We start from the raw sequence: 22,386 nt of genomic DNA, 5'->3' as shown, positions 1-22,386 counted from the left end.
CAGCAGGCATTGTGAAATTGCTTGCTTTTTGGGTAGGACATCTTCACTACAGAATGATACCTATGCTCTGTAAGCTACGCTGGCTGTCAGATCACTTCCAGATGACATTCAAATATTTACTATCTACTAAGTCTTAAGTGGCCAATGATCAGTGACACCTTTTCCTACTTCATTTCCATGGCAACTGTAGATATACTTACCTTTCTGTGAACTGGAAAAAAGTGTGGAAGTAGGGGGGTGAGGTCATTCTGCATGTTACTCTTCTGTGGAATTTATTCTACTATATAGATTGGTATCCCATCCTTTTGGTCAGGTATCTACTGTAGGTTTTAGAGGCTCCTGACACAAGGCTACTGACTGCTATTCTGAGCTCTGCATAGATCATTTGAGGGAGACTGATTTGGATGGTACAAAAGCCCATGAATAGAGCCAGTTGAAAAAATGCCAGTTATGAAGGGGTGGGATTTTCAGAAATTCTCTGTGTTTTTCTGTTGTGTTTTCTTCCCAAAAAATGATTTTTTTCCCCAAAATAATTTTTCAAATGTCATTGAACACTTTAAAAAAAATGAAGAATAAGTTTTGTAGCAAATGTACATAAACATTACACTCCTTAAACATTAAAAAGTAAGTTACATATGTGTGAAATGTTTATTCTGTATGTATTTACAGCAAAAGACATCCTCAGAATCATTCATTGGGAGAGAGAAAAGGTCAAATTCACAGTCCTACATTGGACGACCCATTCAGCTAGACAAGATCTTACTTTCCAAGGTTAAAGTGCCTCACACTTTTGTCATCCACTCCTATACACGGCCAACAGTTTGCCAGTACTGTAAGAAGCTTCTCAAAGGGCTTTTTAGACAGGGCGTGCAGTGCAAAGGTAAGTGTGGTAAACAAGGTGCTGAAAACACTGTTGGCTAAAGCCAACAAGGATCTTAATAATGTATTTCTTTTCAGGATGTAATCTTCATTTATTACTAGTTCATTGTACTATAATTTATATAAAACATGAATGTGACTAAATATGAGGTATCACACTCATCTGGTCCTATGGGCAGGTGAGTGTCATGGGACCAGATAAATAGGGTGGGGCCCATGGACCCCTCCCCCCTCCACCCCTGCATGCTAAATCCAGCACGGACAGCACACACCGCTTACCCTTGTTGGATTGGGACATGAGCTGCACATGGTTTTTGCTTCAGTTGATCTGGGTCAGATGCCACATGCAGCACATGTCCTAGACTGCCTGGTGTCTGAGGCTGAGGTGCAGCCTCAGACAGTCCAGAGCAGGTGTTGGATCCAGCATGCAGGTGACCCATGAAGCCCTCCCACCTGCATGCTGCATATGGTGCAGTCCTGGATCACCCAGACTTGGCACTGTTGGCACTGAATCCAGCATGCAGGGAGGTACAGACTAGGCTTGTGCAGGGCCAGCACCAGGGGCCAGATGATGCATCTCCAGAGGAGGAATCTGGCCCGTGGGCTCTATATTTGAAACCTTGGGATAAATTATTTAATATTTAATATTCCTTTCCTGGCCCTATATTTAAACATAGAAAAGAATTCAATGGATCTGAAAAGGGATATCAAGTATTCATTATCTACATATATAATACATTACATTTTATATGTATTATCATATTTATATGAATCAAACGGGAAAAAATATATTCAGGACCATGGAATCTATATAATGTGAAATATTAGTAATTAGAGTTCAAAATATTGTGCCACAGCCATAATAAAGGTTTCTAAGTTAGCATCAGATGGCTGTTAGGCCCCTTGTACACATTGCAGTTATTGTGCAGTTAGCTGGTTAAATGCACAATTAACTGAAACCAGCTATGTGTGCAAAGTAGCTATCACGCTATAGAAAGATACAACCAGATATAAAGTTAGACCTCAAAAATATATACAAACTTTATAGCTGTTTGGTATCCAGTTTTAGTTTGCATGTGTAGCAGGGTCTCCCCTCTGGCTGGGAGCCCTGTCAGCTGTCCCCACTCCCAGCTTCAAGGGCATGCTATGTCCCACAGGGGCTAGAAGTCCTGCAACTGGGATAGTTCTGGGATAGTCTCAGTCCTGGCAGCTGCTGACTCTGCACCCCAACTCTGGATCATGGCAGTGCACCTCCCCATGCCAGGATCCAGCTGGGTCCAGGTATCTGTGGGGCATGACTGTGTTCTCAGTCTTGGGAGTGCTGGGACACCATATGGAATGATAGGATGCATGATTGTGTTGATCACGCATTAGATCCCATTGCACCAGCACATGTAGAGGGGCCCTTACACTATATTTACAGTCATTTTCAGGCTTCAGTCCTCCAGACATTCATGCTTAAAGTTAAGCATGTGCATTGTAGGATTGAAGTCTCTGGACTTTTCTTACTTTGGATCTAAAAGAGGTGGCCTTACAAGAACAATTTATCCAACCCTGTAGCAGGTTCAGGCAATATGCTCGGTGTCAAAGGTCCCCTAGAGGATGGACCTACCTGCTCACAACCCCTAGTCTCTACTTAGCCTCTTATCTCTTACCTGCCATGACTTGATCTTTAAGGGTTTTTTTCAGAGAGGCTGTTGGCAGAGAACAGGGTAGCCCCTTCCTAGGTGTCTTTGCCTGGTGCACTATCCTCTGGACTTCTCTGCCCCAGACTCTATGGGGTGGACCTCACCTTTTCAGGCAGCCCCCTAATTAAGCCTTAGGGGTAATAATTGTGACTTCCAGCCACCCCCATACTCACACTCATGCCTTGCAGATGTTATCAGCTGTTGTTCTCAGGAGGTACCTTGCTTCAATACACAGTATGGCCTATTCAGAGCTTTAAGCACTTGTTGGGATCTTGGCCTTCCCAGGCTTCTGTCCCTTTTTTCTAGCTGAGACCCACCAGCCTAGGCCCACTGCACGCAGGCCCAGCTTCTGAGCTCTAGCCCTCTCAGATTTGGATCCCTGACCTTTCACCCATCATGGAATAAAGCCCCTGAGCTTCTCAGCCTCTGGCCATCTCTGGCTTATGCCTGGCATTGGTGCTCCCTGCGATCATCCTGCTCTGGACTTCACATTCACTCCTACAGCCATACCCAGTCCACCAGGTTAACTTTAACATAAAAGCAAGCTGCTGCTTTAACAAAAATGTCTTTGCTCCCTGGGTGCAATACAGCAAAGGAAACAAAAAGCACTACTGCTTTAACAGAAGTCTTCTCGCAGTGCTCCAGCTAGGGAGCAGAGAGGCGGGTCTAGCCCTGGCTGTCTCTGCAGACAGCACAGCTCAGCCCAGGGCTGGAAAGCATGCTGAAATGCTGGGGGATTGTGATTTAACTTGAACCAGGAAGGGGTCTGGGACGGAAGTTTCATAAACTGGTTTGACCCAAATCAGTTAAGTCTGATACTACATTCAACCAGGTTTATCTTAAACCAGTTTCAGCCATTTTGAAACTGGCTTATGTGCACTGAGCTTCTGTTCTGTTACAGGCTTGAACCAGTTTCTGATCACTTAAACCAGTTTACATGTAACTTCTGTCCATAGCCTCAGTGCCTGGGCCACAAAGATTCCTTGTGCCTGTAACACAGGAGTTGCTGAGTCTGTGCCCTTCCCCAAACAGCACCTTCTCTAATGCCAGCAGAGCTTCTCATTCTCTACCTCTGGCTTCAGGCAGGTTTATGTGACCACGAGCCCCTCCCCCCTGCCAATTGATTGCCTCCTCTAATGCCAGTTCAGTAGTTTTAATCTTTTAGTTAAAGGGCAGGCTCTGTTCCTGCTGCTCTGTTCTCTAAAAGTGGTAGGATGCTGGCTCCCTGACATGGGTTCTGCCCTTTCAGACCGACTGCTCTGATCGTTGTTTCTCCATTTTTCTTTTCCTCCCAGCTGAGTAACAAGGTTCTAAAAATGTAATGTAGTCAAGACAAGTAACACTTCAGCAAGTTAGCTAGTTAAGTTGGTGTTCAGTTTGGAAATTCAAGTTGATCAGCTAACATGCCTTTAAATACAGTCACCCTTGTTTACACTAGAGTTTCAGAATACGTTGTTCAACATATTCTTTTAAAAAATTGTAGTACCTTGATCGTAGTAAAGACAAACAGTTTGTGTTTTAAACTATCCATCCTTTTTATAATGTTGAGCAGCATGCTTTCAAAGCAGGTGTTTTGAACTCAGGTTGTGTCTAAATTCAAAGAAGTACCAGTGTGAGTTCCATTGGCAACTGGCATGCAAACAGTATAGCATTCTCTAGCCACACAATATTAATGTCACATTTTTCAAATGATAGAGGTTTGCATTTATGTATGCAATACAAATAGAATCTTTCAACAAAATGTTTTCTTTGCCTTATCAGATTGTAGGTTCAATTGTCACAAGCGCTGTGCACCTAAAGTACCAAATAACTGCCTTGGTGAAGTAGCCATTAATGGGGGTAAGTTATCTTAATGATTGTTGCTTATTATGCTTAGATTACCAGTAAAAGAAAAGAGCTTTGAACAGTGCCTGAAGAAACACTTGCTTTCTGTTTCCTGGGAATATTTTTCCTTTGTAAAATATTGCATGAAATATGGGAAGAAACCTGCTGATGGTTCATGCATCATCTTCTTATAAACAATAGTACTATAATTTTAGCATTTGCCTTTCAGAAAGGCCCAGGTACATTATATAGCCAGAATAACCAGTTGATCACAGCAGCAAAATTGTTCAGTGTGCATGGGCTTTCAGAAGTGTATATTTAGTAGGATGCCAGTGGCAGCCAAATATTAATAAATAAATAAATAAGCAAACAAACTCTAGGCAATAAAAGCCTAGAAACAAAAACAAAATTGCACTTTAGTCCAGGAAAGATAAAGTTGTTCATTTTAGGATGATTGCCTGAGAAGAAAAGTATACCTGGAAGAATTGAGCAAGCCCTCCATGAGAAAATACTGCCCCTTCCTGTTGGCATGAAGCTCATTGCATCAGGTGCCAGAAATTAAAGTTTGGAAATCTGCCCACTTTCTCTTGCATGTGGCATCAGTTTTGTGTCAAGTGCAGGAATGTAGGGGTAGGCTTGACAGACGGTACTGATGCGAAAGAGGGTGGTTTTAGATTAGTTGTTGATTGCTTTGAAAATGTCACTTTTCCATGCGATAAGGAAATAAGATATGTGGTAATGTGTTAAATTCCTAATGCATATCACAGTATTTTAAATTGTCAGCTTGAACTGTGTAGAACTTTATTAAAGTATGTATAAGGTTTTATTAAACAATCTCCTCTGTCAAAGCTTTTTTCTTAATTTTCTGCTTCATTAAACAGATATTGAGCGCTTCCTAAACCTAAGTTATTTTTAATTGAATAAAATGGAAATACTGGCAAAACTGACTATACAAATCACAAATCTCCATGTGTAATGCCAGTTAATGTCAGATGAAAATTATGGCTAACATTTTCAAAAGTATAACTAGTGATTTTGGGTGCACAACTGGAGACAGCTTATAGGGGACCTGATTTGTCAGAGTCAGTGCTTGACATTTCCTGAAAATCTTCCTTCTACAATGTCTTACCTGGGCATTCAGAATCACTAATCATGTTTGAAAGTCTTTACTAAATCTCAGGCCATCATAACCACTCCTATAATAACATTTTATTCCGCTATAATATAACTCCATGGTTGTGATGCACAGATTGATACTTAAACGCAAGGGCTAAAAAGTTGCTGGAAAAACAATCTGTATGTTCATTTCATTGGTAGCATCAGTGAGTCTTCTTTATAGAAAACCAATTCCCACTTTGAAAAAAAAAATGTATGGGGCACCATATATGATAGTGCAGATAATTGTAAGCACAGAGCCTGTTTGGAGGTCAGAGAGGGGCAATGAGTAAAGAAATCACCAAGTCCTTTGGGGCTTCTTGAGAGCAATGCAAAGCAGAAGAAGAAATAACAGTGAAAAGGAGATGTGATCCATGTAGTCAGAGAGACGGGTACTACATTTGAAGAGTTTGGCAAACCTATATACACTCCTGAACCACTGCCTGTTGCTCCCTGCTCTTGTTCATGGCAGCTGCAGTCCACATGACAATGGCTCCAGCCTTCCCTTGGGGGAAAAATACCATGCTGCATTTGCCAATTTTCCTCCTACACTGTGCCTGATGCCAAGCCGATGAGAAGTATGTGGTGCTCTCTCTGTGGGAAGAACTGAGCGAGGGAAGTTTGTCTGAAGCTCCTGCTGAGAGAGGAGTTGTTTCAGAAGCTGCTAAGAGAAGGCACTTTTCCCTTTCCCCAGGATAGCTCTTCAGAAGTGGTGCCCTTCCACCTGTAGCTTCTTACTGCTGTTTCTGCTTTGTGGTGCTTTTCCTGATTAGTTAGTGCATTCCCCAGCAATGGTAGCTAGATCCTAGATACAGTGAGTATAGTGCCCTTACCAGAACCAGAGGCTGTTTCATTTCATGGGCTCCCATTTATTTTTATAGACCTGTGGATAAGTTTCTTTTATTCAATCAAAGTAATTAAAATAGGTTGCTCTACCTGGCTCCTCAAAGTTGCTCTATCTTCTCAGTCATGTTTCTACCCCAGAGTAGCAAATAATGGGTAAGGATGGAGCTATGAAATTCAAAATATGATTTTATAGTGAACAATTTAAATCCTAAATAGCAGAGATTATTTTTAACCTGCTGTGAGTTTAATATAAATAAGGATTAGAAATACTCAAGTGATGGGGTAAAAGTGATATATCCCCACACTTTAATGTGTCAACCATGACTCCGTGGTTACTTCTGCTGTGAGTGAAGTCCAATATGTTCTTTGCATACTCTTATATAAATAACTTGTATCCAAATTATTGAATTACTAGGTATGGGTTGAGTAGGTAAAATCTGCCAGAATGACCTTTATTCCTCTCCTGTCCCCTCCAGCTACATGTCATCTGTGAAAAATTTTTGCTGTCACTCACCTTCCTGCACTCTTTCTTTCTGAGGCATTCTTTCTGTAAGACTGACTTTATTTTTATTAATGGCATTTGAGAAGACTTCTCCCTCCTACCATATGCACACACAGACAGAACTAGGATTGACACATGCAGGGTCTTACAGTTATTTTTTCCCTACTTCACCTTGCAACACATGGCCATGTGCTAAGAACTGAAAGACAAACTTCATAGAAGGCCTGATATTCCCATTCTTACCTGTTAGTACTGCAGCTTTTCAACTCTTTAATCAAAGTCTGTCTAGTATCTGGCTTACCTGGGGCCAAAATACCTGTGTTTTTAAATTCAAAATTGTTCCAGCAAAAGATGTATAAGTGTATGAAAAATGTAGAGTATATGGTGCACGTTGTTTCTTATTGTTATCTCAGTCAGGCACCTCATGGCTTTAAGAGCAAGAGAGTTGAATGCTGTTTGAGGAAAAACAATGGCCACATCCACACCAAACACTGACTGCGCAGTAGCTCGTGACGACAGGAAGCGTGATGTGATGCTGCTGTGCAGTAGTATCAGGCTACTGTGCAGTCCGTTTCACGAAAAAGCCATACAGCAACACTACTGCGCAGTAACTCCAGTTACTGTGCAGTCATTTAGTACTTGTTTATACAAGTACTTGTATTACAGTAATAATTACAAGTACTTGTACTAAATGACTTCACAGTACTTGTTTATACAAGTACTTGTACTACAGTAACAACTGCTCAGTCAGTGTCTTGTGTAGAAGCAGCCAATATAAATGCAGTATGAAATTAAAAACAGTACTGGAAGATCTTGGTAATGCTGTACCAAACAGAGTCAGATTGGTTCCAACTAAAGACTTAATATAGTTTTCCAGGTAAAAGAGTTTTTTCATTATGTTGGTTTTTGAAAGGACAGGAAACCAAATTTTTGGGACAGGAGTGAATCTGATGCTGTTTTATTGCCCATTTTTGCCTCTCATCTAGTCATTTACATCCATCTTGAGGTGAATCCTAACTCCGCATTTTCAATGCTACTTGGTTTTGGAATTGCTGAGATCAAATTGTTACATTCAGATTACTTGGGGACAGTTTCTTTTCAAACTATGCGTTACTCTGCTGCATTTTGCAACCTTCACACAAGATAGAAAAATCAGTGGTGCAAAGAAATTATATTTCTTTCATTATATAATTCATGTTTCTAAATAATTATCTTGAGAATTTATTTTAATATCATATGATCATATAATAGGAAATTGTTAGATTTTAAATTATTTCTCTAACCATACATCAGTTTGCACCTGTGGACTGCCAACAGCTATCAGGCACATCATTCAAGCTGTATAGAAAATCTGCCAGGAAATTTAGAGTATAAATGTTCATGAGTACAGAAAGTTGGAATAGCAGCCCATGGACAAGAACTCTTGCTTGAACTTTGGCAGTCCTAACAGAAGATTATATTTTATGTTTGCTTTCTGGAAATATTTCTAGAAATACTGTATTTTTCATGATGGAAATTCCCAATACCTATTTAATGATAGGACATCACTTTTAAAATATGGACCTCACTTTTTCCTAATTCCAAGGCAGCATTGTTCTATGCTCGTGTTCTTGGTTTGGCCTATCCCCTGCTGTATCATAATAATACTGAAAACAATATTGCAGATTTGCTTAGTCCCGGGGCTGAGTCTGATGTGGTTATGGAAGAAGGAAGCGATGACAATGATAGTGAAAGAAACAGTGGTCTTATGGATGACATGGAAGAATCTATGGCTCATGATTCTGAGATATCAATGACAGGATGCCACAGTGATAATGGGGAGATGCAAGATGCTGATCCAGACCATGATGATTCTAACAGAATGATCAGGTGAGCTGTGGAGCATAAGCTATACAACCATTTCTTATTGTATCTACCATGTCTGTGATGCAAACAAAAACTTGAACATTTTTATATAGTCCTCCAGAGTGTGAAAAAATAATAAGGATATCTCATGATGTCAATATAACTCTTACAACTGCTTTCATGGAAACATAGTTTTTTCCTCAAATCCCTTAAATATAATTGGCTTGTAGAAAAAGGAGCAGCAAAGTGAAAAGAAAGCAAGCACCCTACATTTGTTTATTCTGAAAAAGAACATGAATGAGCTTTTGGGGGGGGGTTACAGACGTTTAATTGTTTATTTATTTTTCCTAGCTCTTTTTAACCTAAGATAGTACTGCAGTGGTTATGGTTCAGATTGAGATGTAACTAACTTCTTGGGCGCATCTACACAAGACACTAACTGCATGGTAGCCTAATACTACTGCACAGTAATGTGTCTTGGCAAAAAATGTGCTAGTATGCTACTGTGCAATAGTGCTAGTTAGCATCAATAAAAAGTCATGTGCAGACACCACTGCACAGTATGATCAGTATCACAGTATCACTTGGTTATACAAGTACTAAACTTAATGTGCAGTAACTACGACACGTTAATGAATGTGCAGACCCACTCCCTGAGAGGTAACTATATGTCTGTCCAATAGGGATGAAAAATTATATATACTTACTTGAGTTTTGCAGTTTCCCAGTCAGATTTAGTAAATCTGAGAATAGAAGTGAACCCATCAGATTCTTCAACTTTGTTGTTAAAGGAACATAGGCACAGTCTGGTCACTAAAAGTTCCCACAGAATTACCATATCATGTAGTAGCTTGGTAGTTAAGTAGATGAAACAGTTCAGTTAAACTTGCAGTTGAACATTTTTTCTCAGAAAAGCTCATTCCTTTAAACTGATTTTTTGTAGGAATATACTGTACCTGTTTCAACAAAACTTCTGTTAGGAAAGGTTTCTCAGGCACATGATAAAAATCAGAAATCACATCAGAGTAACAAATAGCCTAGATATCAGGGCACTCACCTAGGATGTGGCATACATATTTAAGTTCTTTTGTGAAGGAATATTAATTTTGAATGTAAAAGTGTACAACACATAAGAGTTCCAAAAGAAAAGAGAGGGAGTCAGAGACCAAAGGAGAAGTTTTAACGTGATATTTCACATGGAATTCCAGATTTAGCATAAAATTTCTCTGCCATCAGCTTTATCTGCAGATGTACAAGAATGTCAGTCTCTCATGATAGTATCGCTTCAATTTAAACATACTCTTTTAATGAAAATGTCAGAAATAGTTGTTCAACAGCCTGAAACCCTGGGCTTTGTTAAATAACAGAAACACAGCATGTCAAAATCATAACCACTGACTGGACTATGAAACAGGACTATCAAAAGATGACATTATCCTCAAAAGTATCTTTTTATATTTCCAGTTAGACTTAGATTGTTGTAACTCGTGATTATAATAACATAGCTTTCACCTAGCACTTAAAATTGCAAAACAATTCTTCTTCAACTAAGTCTGGTCATGACCAATATTCTTCCCATTGGGCTGAAATTTTGAGAAAAACCTTTATTTATTTGCTTCGTAGAGCCTATCTAGAGCTTTGCAATGTCTTTTTACCAAATCATGCAGATTCATTCAAGAGTCCTCAGTTCACGGATGGATTAGAATGAGAAGAGAAACTGCAAGAATAGCTAGAAACCCTAGTGGCTGAGCAATCAATTCAAGTCCCTGGTCTAATTCAGGCATAGCAGCACTTAAACCTTTGTCTCTCACATCCAGTTGTCTTCAATAACCTTCAGTTTACTATCTTCTTCATTCTTCTCTCTAGTTTTCAACAGGTTTTTGGGACAGGTAACCAGTTGCTCTGCCAGTCCTGTTTCATTGGATACTAAATAACTATGTCATACTTTGAAAGTGTTTTGTCTAAAATTGTATATTTTTAAAAAGTTTTTATTGATTGTTTTAAAGCCCTTCAACAAGCAACAATATTCCGCTAATGAGAGTGGTACAGTCTGTCAAACACACAAAAAGGAAAAGTAGCACAGTGATGAAAGAAGGATGGATGGTTCACTTTACAAGCAAGGACACACTGGTAAGAAAGATTCTTAACAAGGACATCTCTTACTAAATCTATTTGATAGTATTAAGGGATATGATTCAGCACATAATTTATACACTCGAGTCATTAAAACTAACACTGATTTTTAAAGATACTCTCAGGATTGGATGCTAAAGTTTTAAATATTTCATAAAAGGGGTCACATACTAAAACCACATGTAATTCTCATTTCTCCTTGTTAGGTTAGTTGCAGAACAAAAGAAATCTGAAGATGTCAGATTTACTGTCACAAGCAGGTGAATGTGAAGTCATTTAGAAAGAAATTCTAAGAAAATAAGATCATTTACCAGAACATTTATTAAAGATGTTTGGCAAAGAAAAATGCATTGTATTCCAAAATTTGTCTAAGTCTATCTCAGCCATGCAATAATACCAATAAAAGGTATTACCCACAAAAATCCTTGCCTCACATTTATATTCTAAAACTATTTCCTAGATAAAATGACTTTTTGAGGTCCCTTTCACCCCTACTTCTCTATGATTTCTACTATTTTTTAAGAAGAATTAAGACTTTTGTAAACCATGATGTACTTGGAGAGGGAAAGTTGTTTTTCTTTATCTCTTCTGAATCAAGAATGAGAACGTTGGTTTTGTTGTAGGATATAAAAGTGAAGATGCTGGGTATCATGCTCAGTATAGACAGAATGATGAGTAGTCTGCTAAGCATAACACAAGGTATGGACAAACAAACATTTGTAGAGACTTCAAAAGGGGAGGAAGAGCTGCAGCTCCAGAGTGCAGCAGCTGTTATATTATAACTGTTACATCTGCATGAGTTTATAGTGACTCACATGAACTAAATTGCCCTGACTTTGACTCTGGATGAAGTAGGATTAAAGTTGTAGTTGTTATGCTAAACTAGTACAGCTACAGGCTCATGGTGATATAACATTTAAAGTATAACAGCTGCTGTGAAGTTTGGAGCAGCAGCTTACCAAGAAATGTACAAAGCCTGTACACACAGAATGCAAATGGCAATTTTTTAATTTTCATACCTCAGCCAAATATGAATAGATTTTCATGAGAATAGCATGACACCCTAAACTACTCACTTATTCAAACAAATCCAAAAATCCTTCTGAAAATCGTGTAATACAATTATTTATCTTTCACAATGTATTTTATTAACAATATCTCATTAACATACTTTAAACACTGTTGAGAAAATATTTTTATTATAATTTTTTGTTACAGAGGAAGCGACACTACTGGAGACTAGATAGCAAATGTATAACACTCTTTCAAAATGAAACTGGAAGCAAATATTACAAGGTAAAAATGGCTTCTGTTGTTTTATGCAGTATTTTCCATGTTGTCTCCAGACTTACAGAATCCAATGCTTAGAAACTGGAGTGAATAGACCTGTTAATAACTATTTACTTGTATTATACTACTGGTACTTCTTTTAGATACACCATTCTACATTTGTTTTCATTATTTAACCTGCATATGCGTTTAACTTGCCTGTTACCACCAAGGTACAGACCAAAACTTACGATGATCAGAAAAATACATATGCTATACAACTGATCATTCTTCACAGAGGCAATACATCTTTGGTGACTAAAAGCAACAGCTAGTATTATACTTTAAATTCAATGTATCCTCAGTTCAGTTTAATTTTACAGCACTTTAATAGTCTACATACAAAAGTCAATATCTTGTCTTGCCAGGAAATTCCATTATCTGAGATTTTGTCTCTGGAACCCGCAAAAAACTTTACTTTACTTCCTCAAGGAGCCAATCCTCATTGTTTTGAGATAACCACAGCAAATATAGTATATTATGTTGGAGAAAACCTAGAAAACCGCTCAAGTATCCCACTTAATAACAGCGTCCTCACCAGTGGCGTTGGCCTGGATGTGGCAAGAATGTGGGAGATGGCTATACAACATGCTCTGATGCCAGTCATCCCAAAAGGAGCACCAGCAGGATCAGGCCCCAGCTTGCACAGTAAGTTTAATTACCTATCTTCATTTTACATATAGACAGTGTATTAATATGTATTTAAGAAGGTACTACATACTCCATTGGAATTAATATAAATAGTCCCACTGAAGTTAACAGGGCTTAGGAAACATTTTGGGCTAATATTGTACAAGTATATTAATATTTGGTGTTTACATTTATTAGCAAGGAACTTCAGAGCATGTGCTGGAATAGAATATCATCATCATCATTTTTGTTACTAACATGATTAAATGCAAACTTTATCTGGACTAAGGCTTCTAGAATCCTGGGAAAACTCTGAACTCCAGAAGGCTGCATATGTTGCTTGCACTTGGGAGGAAGACCAATGTAAGATAACAAGTAGGGGAAAATGTCTGTGCCTAGACTTACTTAAAATCTTGTTTGTGCAGCTGATCTTTTACTCCTTTCTTTACCACTATCTTGATTCTAGGTTCTCTGTACTTTCTGTAAGTGAAATTATGCAGGAGCTGCAAGTTTATATGACAGGAATAGGGAATGGAGAGTTGGATAGGAGCTGAGTTAGAGAGTTTTTGTTTGATTTTGGGGGAAAACCAAACCAAACAAAACAAAAACTATATTTGGAGGTAACGTTAAAAGTAGTTCAGCCCACCTGTGGATAATTTGGGGAACTGTGGAGATCACTACAGATCACCTTCTGTTATGTGATGTGGAAAGCAGGAGAGGCAAAAAAGGCAATGTGTAGCCTAAAGTGCTGCACACAGTCCCCTGCAAGTCTACCTTATATTGGGGCACTGGCAGCTGCCAATCACATAAACATATGGAAGGCTAGTTGGAGCCCACCACTGCTTCTTTTTGGGGAAGCTAGCTTCTACTTCTGAAGTCATCACCATATGGATTACATATAGCTCCCAACTCTGCTGCTTGGGTAGAGGGAAAAGTACTTTGAGCTTTTCCACCAGTTAAAGTACAAGCCTACAATTGTTCACACAGGGTGCATCTACATGAGACACTAACTGTGCAGTAGCCTAATAATACTGTGCAGTAGCGCATCACGGCAGAAACAGTGCTAATACACTACTGCACAGTAGCATCACTAAAAAGGCATTCACCGGCGCTACTGCACAGTAACTCTGGTTCCTGCGCATTTATTTAGTACTTGATTATAAAAGTACTAAATTAAATGTGCAGTAGCTACTGCACATTAATGAATGTGTAGATGCACCCACACAGAGTAGTATGTAGATGATAACAAAATAACCATGCCAAAATCCGATTCTGTACACGATTATCTTTCTAGGAAAGGAATGACAGAGAAGAAACTACATGTGTTATAGGTTAGTCAAGCTGCTTAACATGCTGTTGTAAAGCCCTGAGATTCTTTGCATTAAGGATGGCATAAAAATCCATTTAACACAGCGTAGGATAAACGAAGGCCTCCATCTTCAGTTGCCCTGAGACCCATATATACAATGAGAAACTCATCCCCAAACCAAAAAAGGACTTGGGGGAGTTCTCTCTTCGCTCCATGTTGCCAACTTCATTTAGTCACTGGCTCTTGTTGCACAGCATGGTCACAGAGCCCCCCATAAAAATAAAATGAACATCCTGAAACGGGCACCGATAAAACACAAAGGAGGTAAGGGCAATACCAAAGCCTTGTCACTATAGTGGCAGGCAATTAGATGGATTAAAACAGGTTCCTCTGAGTCAAGGATGTGGACCATACCCCATGTTACCTACAACTTACATAGCTATTGTCATAACCTGATATTTACATTGTGAATGCATTTTAAAAGCTAGTCTCCCCTCATATAAGGTTCTCCATTCCCAGAACCTTTCTAATAGCTTTTCTCTGTACCCTTGACAGTTTAGATTGATCCTTTTTTACTATGGATAATTAGTTTTGTTCATGGTGAGGTCTGTGACCGACCATGGTTTTACTGTAATACTTATGATTTATATGTGTTCATGTAGTAATAATGTGTGCTTCAGCTTATACATGGGGGAAAGAAAGGATAAAAGGGTCTTTCTTAGGACCCAGGTCTACCTGTGCAGGACAAAACAAAATGTGCCTCCAGCAAGGAAGAAAGTGAATAGCCTTGTTGATACTTCAACAGGGTGGGATTCATAAATAGCCTTGAAAGGAGACACCCCATGAAAGCAGGGAAAAAGGAAGATAAGCGTCAGTGAACAGAAGAGTGTGAATAGGAGAGTGTTGGCCTGAGACTGCAATCTGAAAAGAGAACAGTGGAGCTACTTTGGGGTTTTGGGAGCTATGTAGACCAGCGAGAGAACAATTGATCTTATATTGTGAAGCTTAGGGTTATTATGGGCTGGGTTGGAAATGAGGGTGTGGGGCTGCTTACCCTTTGGAGGAGGTAGGGTCTTCTTGCCACATGGCCTTTTCCCCAATAATCATCTTCACAGGAGCTGGCTGATTTACTGCTTGGAATGCCAAATGTACCCCTTTGAGGAGGTAAAATCCAGTCAATTTATCAACTGGAATACCTGCCTGGCTTCCATTTTTACTATTGTTATCACCACAGCCACATTTCCTCTGTTTCCTTCATATTATATAGATATAGATATATCTGTCTATCTATCTATCTAGCTGTATCTTCAGCAAGGAGATTTTATGGTTTTCTCCCAACCTTCTCTCCTGAGCACCTAGTTTAAAGGTCTGTCCTTATCAATTATGCCAAAGAAGACTCTTTCTCAGCCTGGCCAAATGAAATCCACCTCTAAGAGAAAAGCCTACTTATGGATGCTTATGCTACAGTATGCTCCAGCAGTTGAGGTGAAGGATGTAAAATGGCATTTTAAGATGGTAAGGAGGTTATGAGCAAGATAAAAGGATGAGGTTATTCAAAGAAACATTTAAATAATGAGCTCTATCAGACTCTGAAACCATCTTCCACAAAATGTGAAAACTGTGGGCTAGATTCAACTTTGTACTGGCTGGAAGGTGAATAGCATAACCTAATTGATTCCATTTCTAGGATTGTATGTAGGCATTAGTATAGCAATATAACATAATAGGAAAAGACATTTACTGTGTTTCTGAACTAAAAGCACAGCTATCTAGTGTGCATTTTACTATTTTTCCCCAGGGGATATATCCATCAGCATTTCAGTGTCAAACTGCCAGGTTCAAGAAAATGTGGTGAGTATTCTCTGAATGCTAGACATGATATGATAAAGCTTACAAAGTCATTGATCTTTTTTAGAAAGACGGGTGGTTGGAAGGATTTCTTAGCAATCATTTTCACGTTTGCAAAAATACAATTAACTTTTGAGATAAAGTCATCATACATAAAGTATTTTTTCATTCAAACAGAAAAATTACATTTTAGTAGTTTAGCTTAGCATGTATCTTAGCTAAATCTTGCATCATGATGATTATTTACGCACCTAATCCAGGTGAAATTGACTTGCACAGCTATTGGTTTGTGGGAGCTCTGCAAAATAAACACTTATAGAGAGTAATGTCACCTCTTGGTAAGTATACCTTTTTCCTGACAACACTGAAACTCTGCACTGCATATCTTCCCAAGCATAGAGCTGTTCCAGGGAACTGAATAACAGGTTGCATATGCACCCTTCACTGCATCTGCTACTTCTCTTGAACCTTTTAAAATTGGGGCTAAATACAGAAAGTCAAAAAGCCAAAAGCAGAGTTGATCCAATCTACACAAGTTTCTCTAAACTGCGTAGATTGGACCATTGGCAAATGGAACTCATGTTTGCTCTTCATCTGAGGAAGGCAGACAAATGCTTGTACTGGCTGAGGCCAAAAGGCAGGGGGCACTTTATGCTTGCACCAAGGGCAGCCAAGCTCCGCTAAGTCGGGGCCATCCCTTATTCACTACATGATATATACCTCCTTCTTCTGCAGGCAGCTAGTGGGAGGGAGGTGTGCTTGCCCCCTCATGGCAACATATGGGTCCCTGGGCTTTGCCCAGGCTGAGGGTGTGGGGGTCTACCCCATGTAGGACAGAGTGGGTAGGAAGGTATTTGCAAGCTGCGGGGGGAGGCACTGCCAACAGTGTACCCTACATTCCCAGTCTGGTCGGCGAGGCACAGTGTCTCTCCCCTGTCCCATCTGAGTCCCAGGATCCTGCACTGGAGTGGCTCTAGGAAGGGCTCACAGGATCTTTCCCCTGGAGCCAGCACCAAATTCCTGGTTGAAGTTGCTTCTCTGCAGCTGCAAGAGCATGACTGCTGCCCCCCTCCCTGGGAACTGGAGCCCCCTGTCTGCAGAGAAGCAGTATCAGCCAGGAATTCAGCTCCAGCTTGGGGGTGGGGAGGAGGGGAGTGCGGGTGCAGAAATCTGTAATCCCTTCCCAGAGTTGCTGCAGCGTAGGGTCCAGAGTGTTCCTATCCTTTCTGAGCCCCAGGACCCTGTGCTGCAGTGGTTCCAGTAAGGGCTCACAGGCTTTCCACCCTCAGAGCCAGCACTGAATTCCCGGCTGAAGGCACTTCTTTGCAGATGCAGGGCTCCAGTTTCCAGGGAGGGGAGGAGGTAGCAGCTATGCCATTGCAGTTACAGAGAAGTGCTTCAGCCAGGAATTTGAGGCTGACTCTAGGAAGGGGAAAGGGGGAATCCTACAAACCTTTCCCAGAGCCACTCCAGTGGGAGATATTTGCTGACTGTCCTATGAAAGCCCAATGCAATTAGGCCAAAGGAATAAATAAGAGAGGGACTCCAAAGAGTGCCCTAACACTGAGGGAGGCCTTTTCCATTTATACATTTCTCAGTTTGGGAAGAAGTTATAAGGACTTGAATGGCCTGGAGCATTAAATGTAGTAGTTTTTCCCAGGTTCAAATATTTTTATTGATTTGTGAGCTAGCGAAAAGGGAAAAAAGAAAATTATAAAATACAATACAATAAAAACCTTTGTCACTAATCCAATGGACTGCCTGGGCTTGGAATATAACTTTGACTTAGGGGTGTCAATGTATGGCTCACAGAGTCATGTCATCTGCCCATGGGGTTGCAGGAGGGCTGGGAATTTGGAGGTAGGATGAACAGGAACAGATCTTATCCCCAGAATCCAGGCCATTGACCCCCCTGGGGATGTGTGTTGGAGGTAAGGGGCAAGCGATGGCCATGGTGATTCCCACTGCCACTATGTCTGGACTGGCCCATGAGGAGCCCTGAAGTTCAGATACAGCCATGGGGTCAAAATGAGTTTGACACCTCAAGGTCTAGGCTGAAGTGTCACTATGATCCCCACTACAGTCATGGGTTTTTTTTGTTTTTTTTCAAATAAACCAATCTTAATGGTGTAAGACCCTCCATTTCTGTAATATCATAAAATATGCTATTGTAAAAGTATGTAAATTAATATTTGCAGAATATTTCAAAGTAACATTTTGTTTCTGTATCCCAGCACTTAATATGGATTATATTTATACCAACAGGATATTAGTACAGTATACCAAATCTTTCCAGATGAGGTGCTGGGATCAGGACAGTTTGGAATTGTATATGGAGGTAGGAGCAATAGTTTCTTAACTTGTTATATGTTTACTATCAAAGAGTAAGTGTTGAAGATATATAACGTTTCTTAAATATTCAGTGTGTTTAGATTTCAAAACAGAACTGCAAAATATAGAAAATTAGCTGTGCATTAATAAATACATGTTGTATGGTGAAACTAAAGTGGATCTTATTTAGCTTTGGTTGAAAATATATCATTGTATTTGTATTCAGCATATGACTGAATTTTTTTCTCAGTATAGTCAATGTATTTTGTTGCCTAAATCCATTCTTCACAAGGTCTAATCAGTGTAAGACCTTGAAGTTCCCAGACTAGGTCTCTGAACAATAACATGGTCAAAAGATTTTAAAGACTTTTCTCACAGAAATACCACTCAGATCTTAACTTTACATGGAACTCAGTGGTGCTGATTTTGCAAACTCCCTTTGTAAGAATAAAATCATAGTTATATATGTAGCTTCTGTTGCAGCTTCATAATATGGGAAATTATTTTAATTTAATTTAATCAGGATGGAGAAAGAATTTTTTTTTTACAAACTAACAGAAAATATAAATTTTGTGTCACAAACAAATTTTATTATGATTTTTCCCTCTGGAAAACAGATAATAAGACACAACTGGAAAGATTATTTTAATAATGCCTTATATGCCATTTGATGGAGAGAAAGAAAAAAAGAATTTTCTTATATAGGGTACCAAGTAAAGTGATATAGGATAATAATAATGGAGCTGAAACGGTTTCATAAAGTTGCATTTCCAGATTTGTTTATGACCTTATGAAACATTAATACTCTCTTAGCATTATTGATTTTATCTCCTGAGTACTGACTGAAAATATTAAATAGTTTGGAATGACTTCTAGTCAGGTATGTTCATATAATTGGTTATATCTAGTCAGGTATGTTCATTATATTTATAATCACAGTGGCTAAGTACAGACAGTTAAAAAGCCTGAGTCTGAATCAGTTCAATCTTGGCAGGTTAGTCTGAACTACGTAGATTGAACCAATAAGCAAGTGAACAGACATTCACTTTTGATTCCACAAATGCAACCACATGCCTGCAGTGGCCCAGGTCAGAAGCCAGGGGGGCAGTAGAGCACAGCTCCTTGCTTTGCAGATGGCTTGGCCCAAGGCTGGCCAGCCCACCCTGTGAAGGGGTTTGCAGGGAGATGCAAAGCATCCTGGGATGCTGGGGGACTGTGAGTTAACCTGAATCTGGAGGGGAACTAGGACAGAAGTTCAATTAACTGATTGAACCTAAATCAGTTAAGTCTTGATACTGCATCTATCCAGGTTTATTTTAAACCAGTTTTACTCATTTTGAAAGCGGCTTATGTGCACTGAAATTCTATTGTGTTACAGATTAGAACCAGTTTTGGATTACTTATACCGGTTTACGTGTAATTTCTGCCCCTAGCCCTAGGGAACAGACAGAACTTGATCCTGCAAGCTACCAGCCAATAAAAGTACTTTAAGTGTATATTTAACATGAAGCAATTTCAGTGGGACTACCCACATGCTTACAGTTAAGAACATGTTTAAACACTTTGGTGGATTGGGGTCAGCATGTTCACTACTTCGTAGACTGTGAGCTCAATTCTGAAAACCATTTAAATAAATTATTACGGTCTGACCACAGGTTGCTTTTTCTTGAATATAGTCCTGAGTCAGTATCGTACATTTAAGTAGATTGTCAGTGATAAGCAATTTAACTTGAAACACTCATTTGTCAATAAATAAATAATAGAAAAAGCCTTTGTGCCACAACCACACAGTGTGGACATTTGGTTCCTTGGTGACAAGTAGCAGCAGTGCACCATGTGTACTTGTCCCCAGGGAACGCCAGGTCCATGCATGCTTTGGTGCATGGCAAGTTACCTTGTGGGCAGTAGGAGAGGCTGGGGCCAGCACTGTGCTGGCCCCAGCAGCCTTACCTGGGATCCTTGGGGGTTTTGGGGGCTGCAGCCATGGAGATTCTGCCACGCAGAGCCTGGCTGGCAGCTGCAGCCTGGCTCCAGGTGGCCTGGATCTGCTTTTGAGTGCCTATGCTTTTGAGTGCTTTTCTGCCTGGATCTGCTTTTGAGTGCTTTTGCTCTGCCCATGCATGCACTGCTCCACTTTTTTTTCTGCAGGGTTTTTTGACCCCTGAATATCCAGGGGTAAAAAAAAAAACCCTCTACACTGCTCCATTGCAGCGTGGAGAACATCTGAACATGAGATATGTGATGCTGCAGATGTGTTTGTGGCACCACATATTGCATGGCTGCACTTCTCTGGACGCGGCCTTAATGTCTTATTAAATTCTACTCATCGTAAGCAAGATCTAAAAAATGCTCGATTGTTGACTGTTATGCAATACAGTGAAGTGAGTTGTAAAAAAAGCCAGTGCTTATCAGTTCTAATAATGCTAACCAGCATACTTTTTATTAATATGCAGGGAAACATCGCAAAACAGGAAGAGATGTTGCAATTAAAATAATTGACAAACTAAGATTTCCAACAAAACAAGAAAGCCAACTTCGTAATGAGGTTGCAATTTTACAGGTATTTTTTTTTATCTTCTTACCTCTTTTAATGTATTAGCTAAGTGTAATGATATAATTTAATATCATTAATTACATTTGAATAGTTCAGTGCAATCTTAAGATTACAAAACCATAAAAAGTGCCGTACTAGGTCAAATCAATGGTCCACCTAGCCCACCATCCTGTCTCTGACAGTGACAGAATGGATGCTTTAGTGGGAGAGCATTGAACTAGATATACGTAGAGTGACCTTTCCCCTATTCATTACCCTCCCTGAATCAACTATTATTGGTTTAGAGATGCCAAAGAAACATCTCTAGCCATTCTGTTTAACAGTTTTTAATAGAATTATCATCCAGGAATTTGGCTATCGTGTATAAGGACCTTAAATGAGTAAATGATGCTTGTGTTTAAAAAACTGAAAACAAATTGAAAACAACTGTTTCCAATAATTTTTCTTACTAAAGCATATCCACATAAATATCAAAGAACAAATATATTGGGAAACAATTTAAGAGCAGATATGTTACTGTCCTTTTTATTGGTAAGTAATAAACAGTATTTCTGTACCTGTTTATCCTTCAGTTCTAGCTTGGGAGCTTAATTTCACGTTGTGTCCTTTCTGGCACCCACCATCATCAAGAAATCTCCCCAACTTCCAGGACCAAAACTAGAAATTTTGTTGCTTTGCTTTTGTTTTTTAGTTTTAGATTTCTTCACTGAGGCAGCCTTTCTTAGGACAAATAAGGCTGGTGTAACATTATTCTACACGTTACATAGCCCAGAGGACACTGTGTGTATTCTTTTCAGTAGACCATTACATTATCATTAAAATGAGCAAGTACAAACCTTTTCACAGGAATACTATGTAATATGTGTTCAGAGCCCACAGCAAGGAAGCCCTGTTCTTGATTGACTTTACAATAACAGAAAATGGTCTTAGACATCATGCATTCTGTCAGGCTACTAGAGAAAGTAGTCTGTATTTTAGAGGGCAGCAGTTAAATCCTAATTACCATTGTATGGTGGAAAAACCTGGGTTTAAAGTTTTTATATTTGAGTGAAAAAAAATAGTAGGCCTTGAAAATATGCCTAGGGTATGTCTGTTTACTTGTATAGTTTTAGTTTAGTACAGAATATTATGCAATATGTATTGTGCTTAAAAATATTTTACTTTAACTCTTGTTATATTGTATTAAGACAACTTTTCTCTGTGATTTTAACCCATGAACAAAGAAGAAAATACCATGATTGTTGAACAGATTTTAAATTTACCCAGCCTGGCATTGTTACCATTTCTGCTACCCTACATAGAACACAGCTTCTGAAAGTTTTTATGTCTAGTTCCCCAGACCAAACAAGCTCTATATTAGTCTCATAAGCTTAGAGTGATGGCCAGTCTGCCCCGGGTCTCAGCACTCACTTGACAGCTGTAGAGTGATAAAGCCCAGTAATCAGTACTGGAAAAAACTCATTTGATTCAAGTGCTATATTTATCTTCGATAGAACCTGCATCACCCTGGGGT

At 39.4% G+C, this 22,386-nt stretch overlaps 1 protein-coding gene across 1 annotated transcript in view; it reads left to right on the top strand.

Moving 5' to 3' along the window:
* The window catches only part of PRKD1 (protein kinase D1), a 280,997-nt gene that overhangs the window by 223,865 nt on the left and 34,746 nt on the right, over positions 1–22,386 (top strand). The window contains 10 exon segments of the mRNA XM_025211210.1: positions 670–880; positions 4,329–4,406; positions 8,559–8,763; positions 10,746–10,869; positions 12,091–12,168; positions 12,570–12,849; positions 15,939–15,991; positions 18,254–18,326; positions 20,773–20,879; positions 22,367–22,385. Coding sequence (XP_025066995.1) covers positions 670–880; positions 4,329–4,406; positions 8,559–8,763; positions 10,746–10,869; positions 12,091–12,168; positions 12,570–12,849; positions 15,939–15,991; positions 18,254–18,326; positions 20,773–20,879; positions 22,367–22,385 — 1,228 coding nt within the window.

Source organism: Alligator sinensis, unplaced genomic scaffold, assembly GCF_000455745.1.
Source record: "Alligator sinensis unplaced genomic scaffold, ASM45574v1 scaffold668_1, whole genome shotgun sequence".
Taxonomy (NCBI): domain Eukaryota; kingdom Metazoa; phylum Chordata; order Crocodylia; family Alligatoridae; genus Alligator; species Alligator sinensis.
Note: the sequence above shows the minus strand (reverse complement) of the source record. Positions and strands in the feature narration are given on the sequence as shown.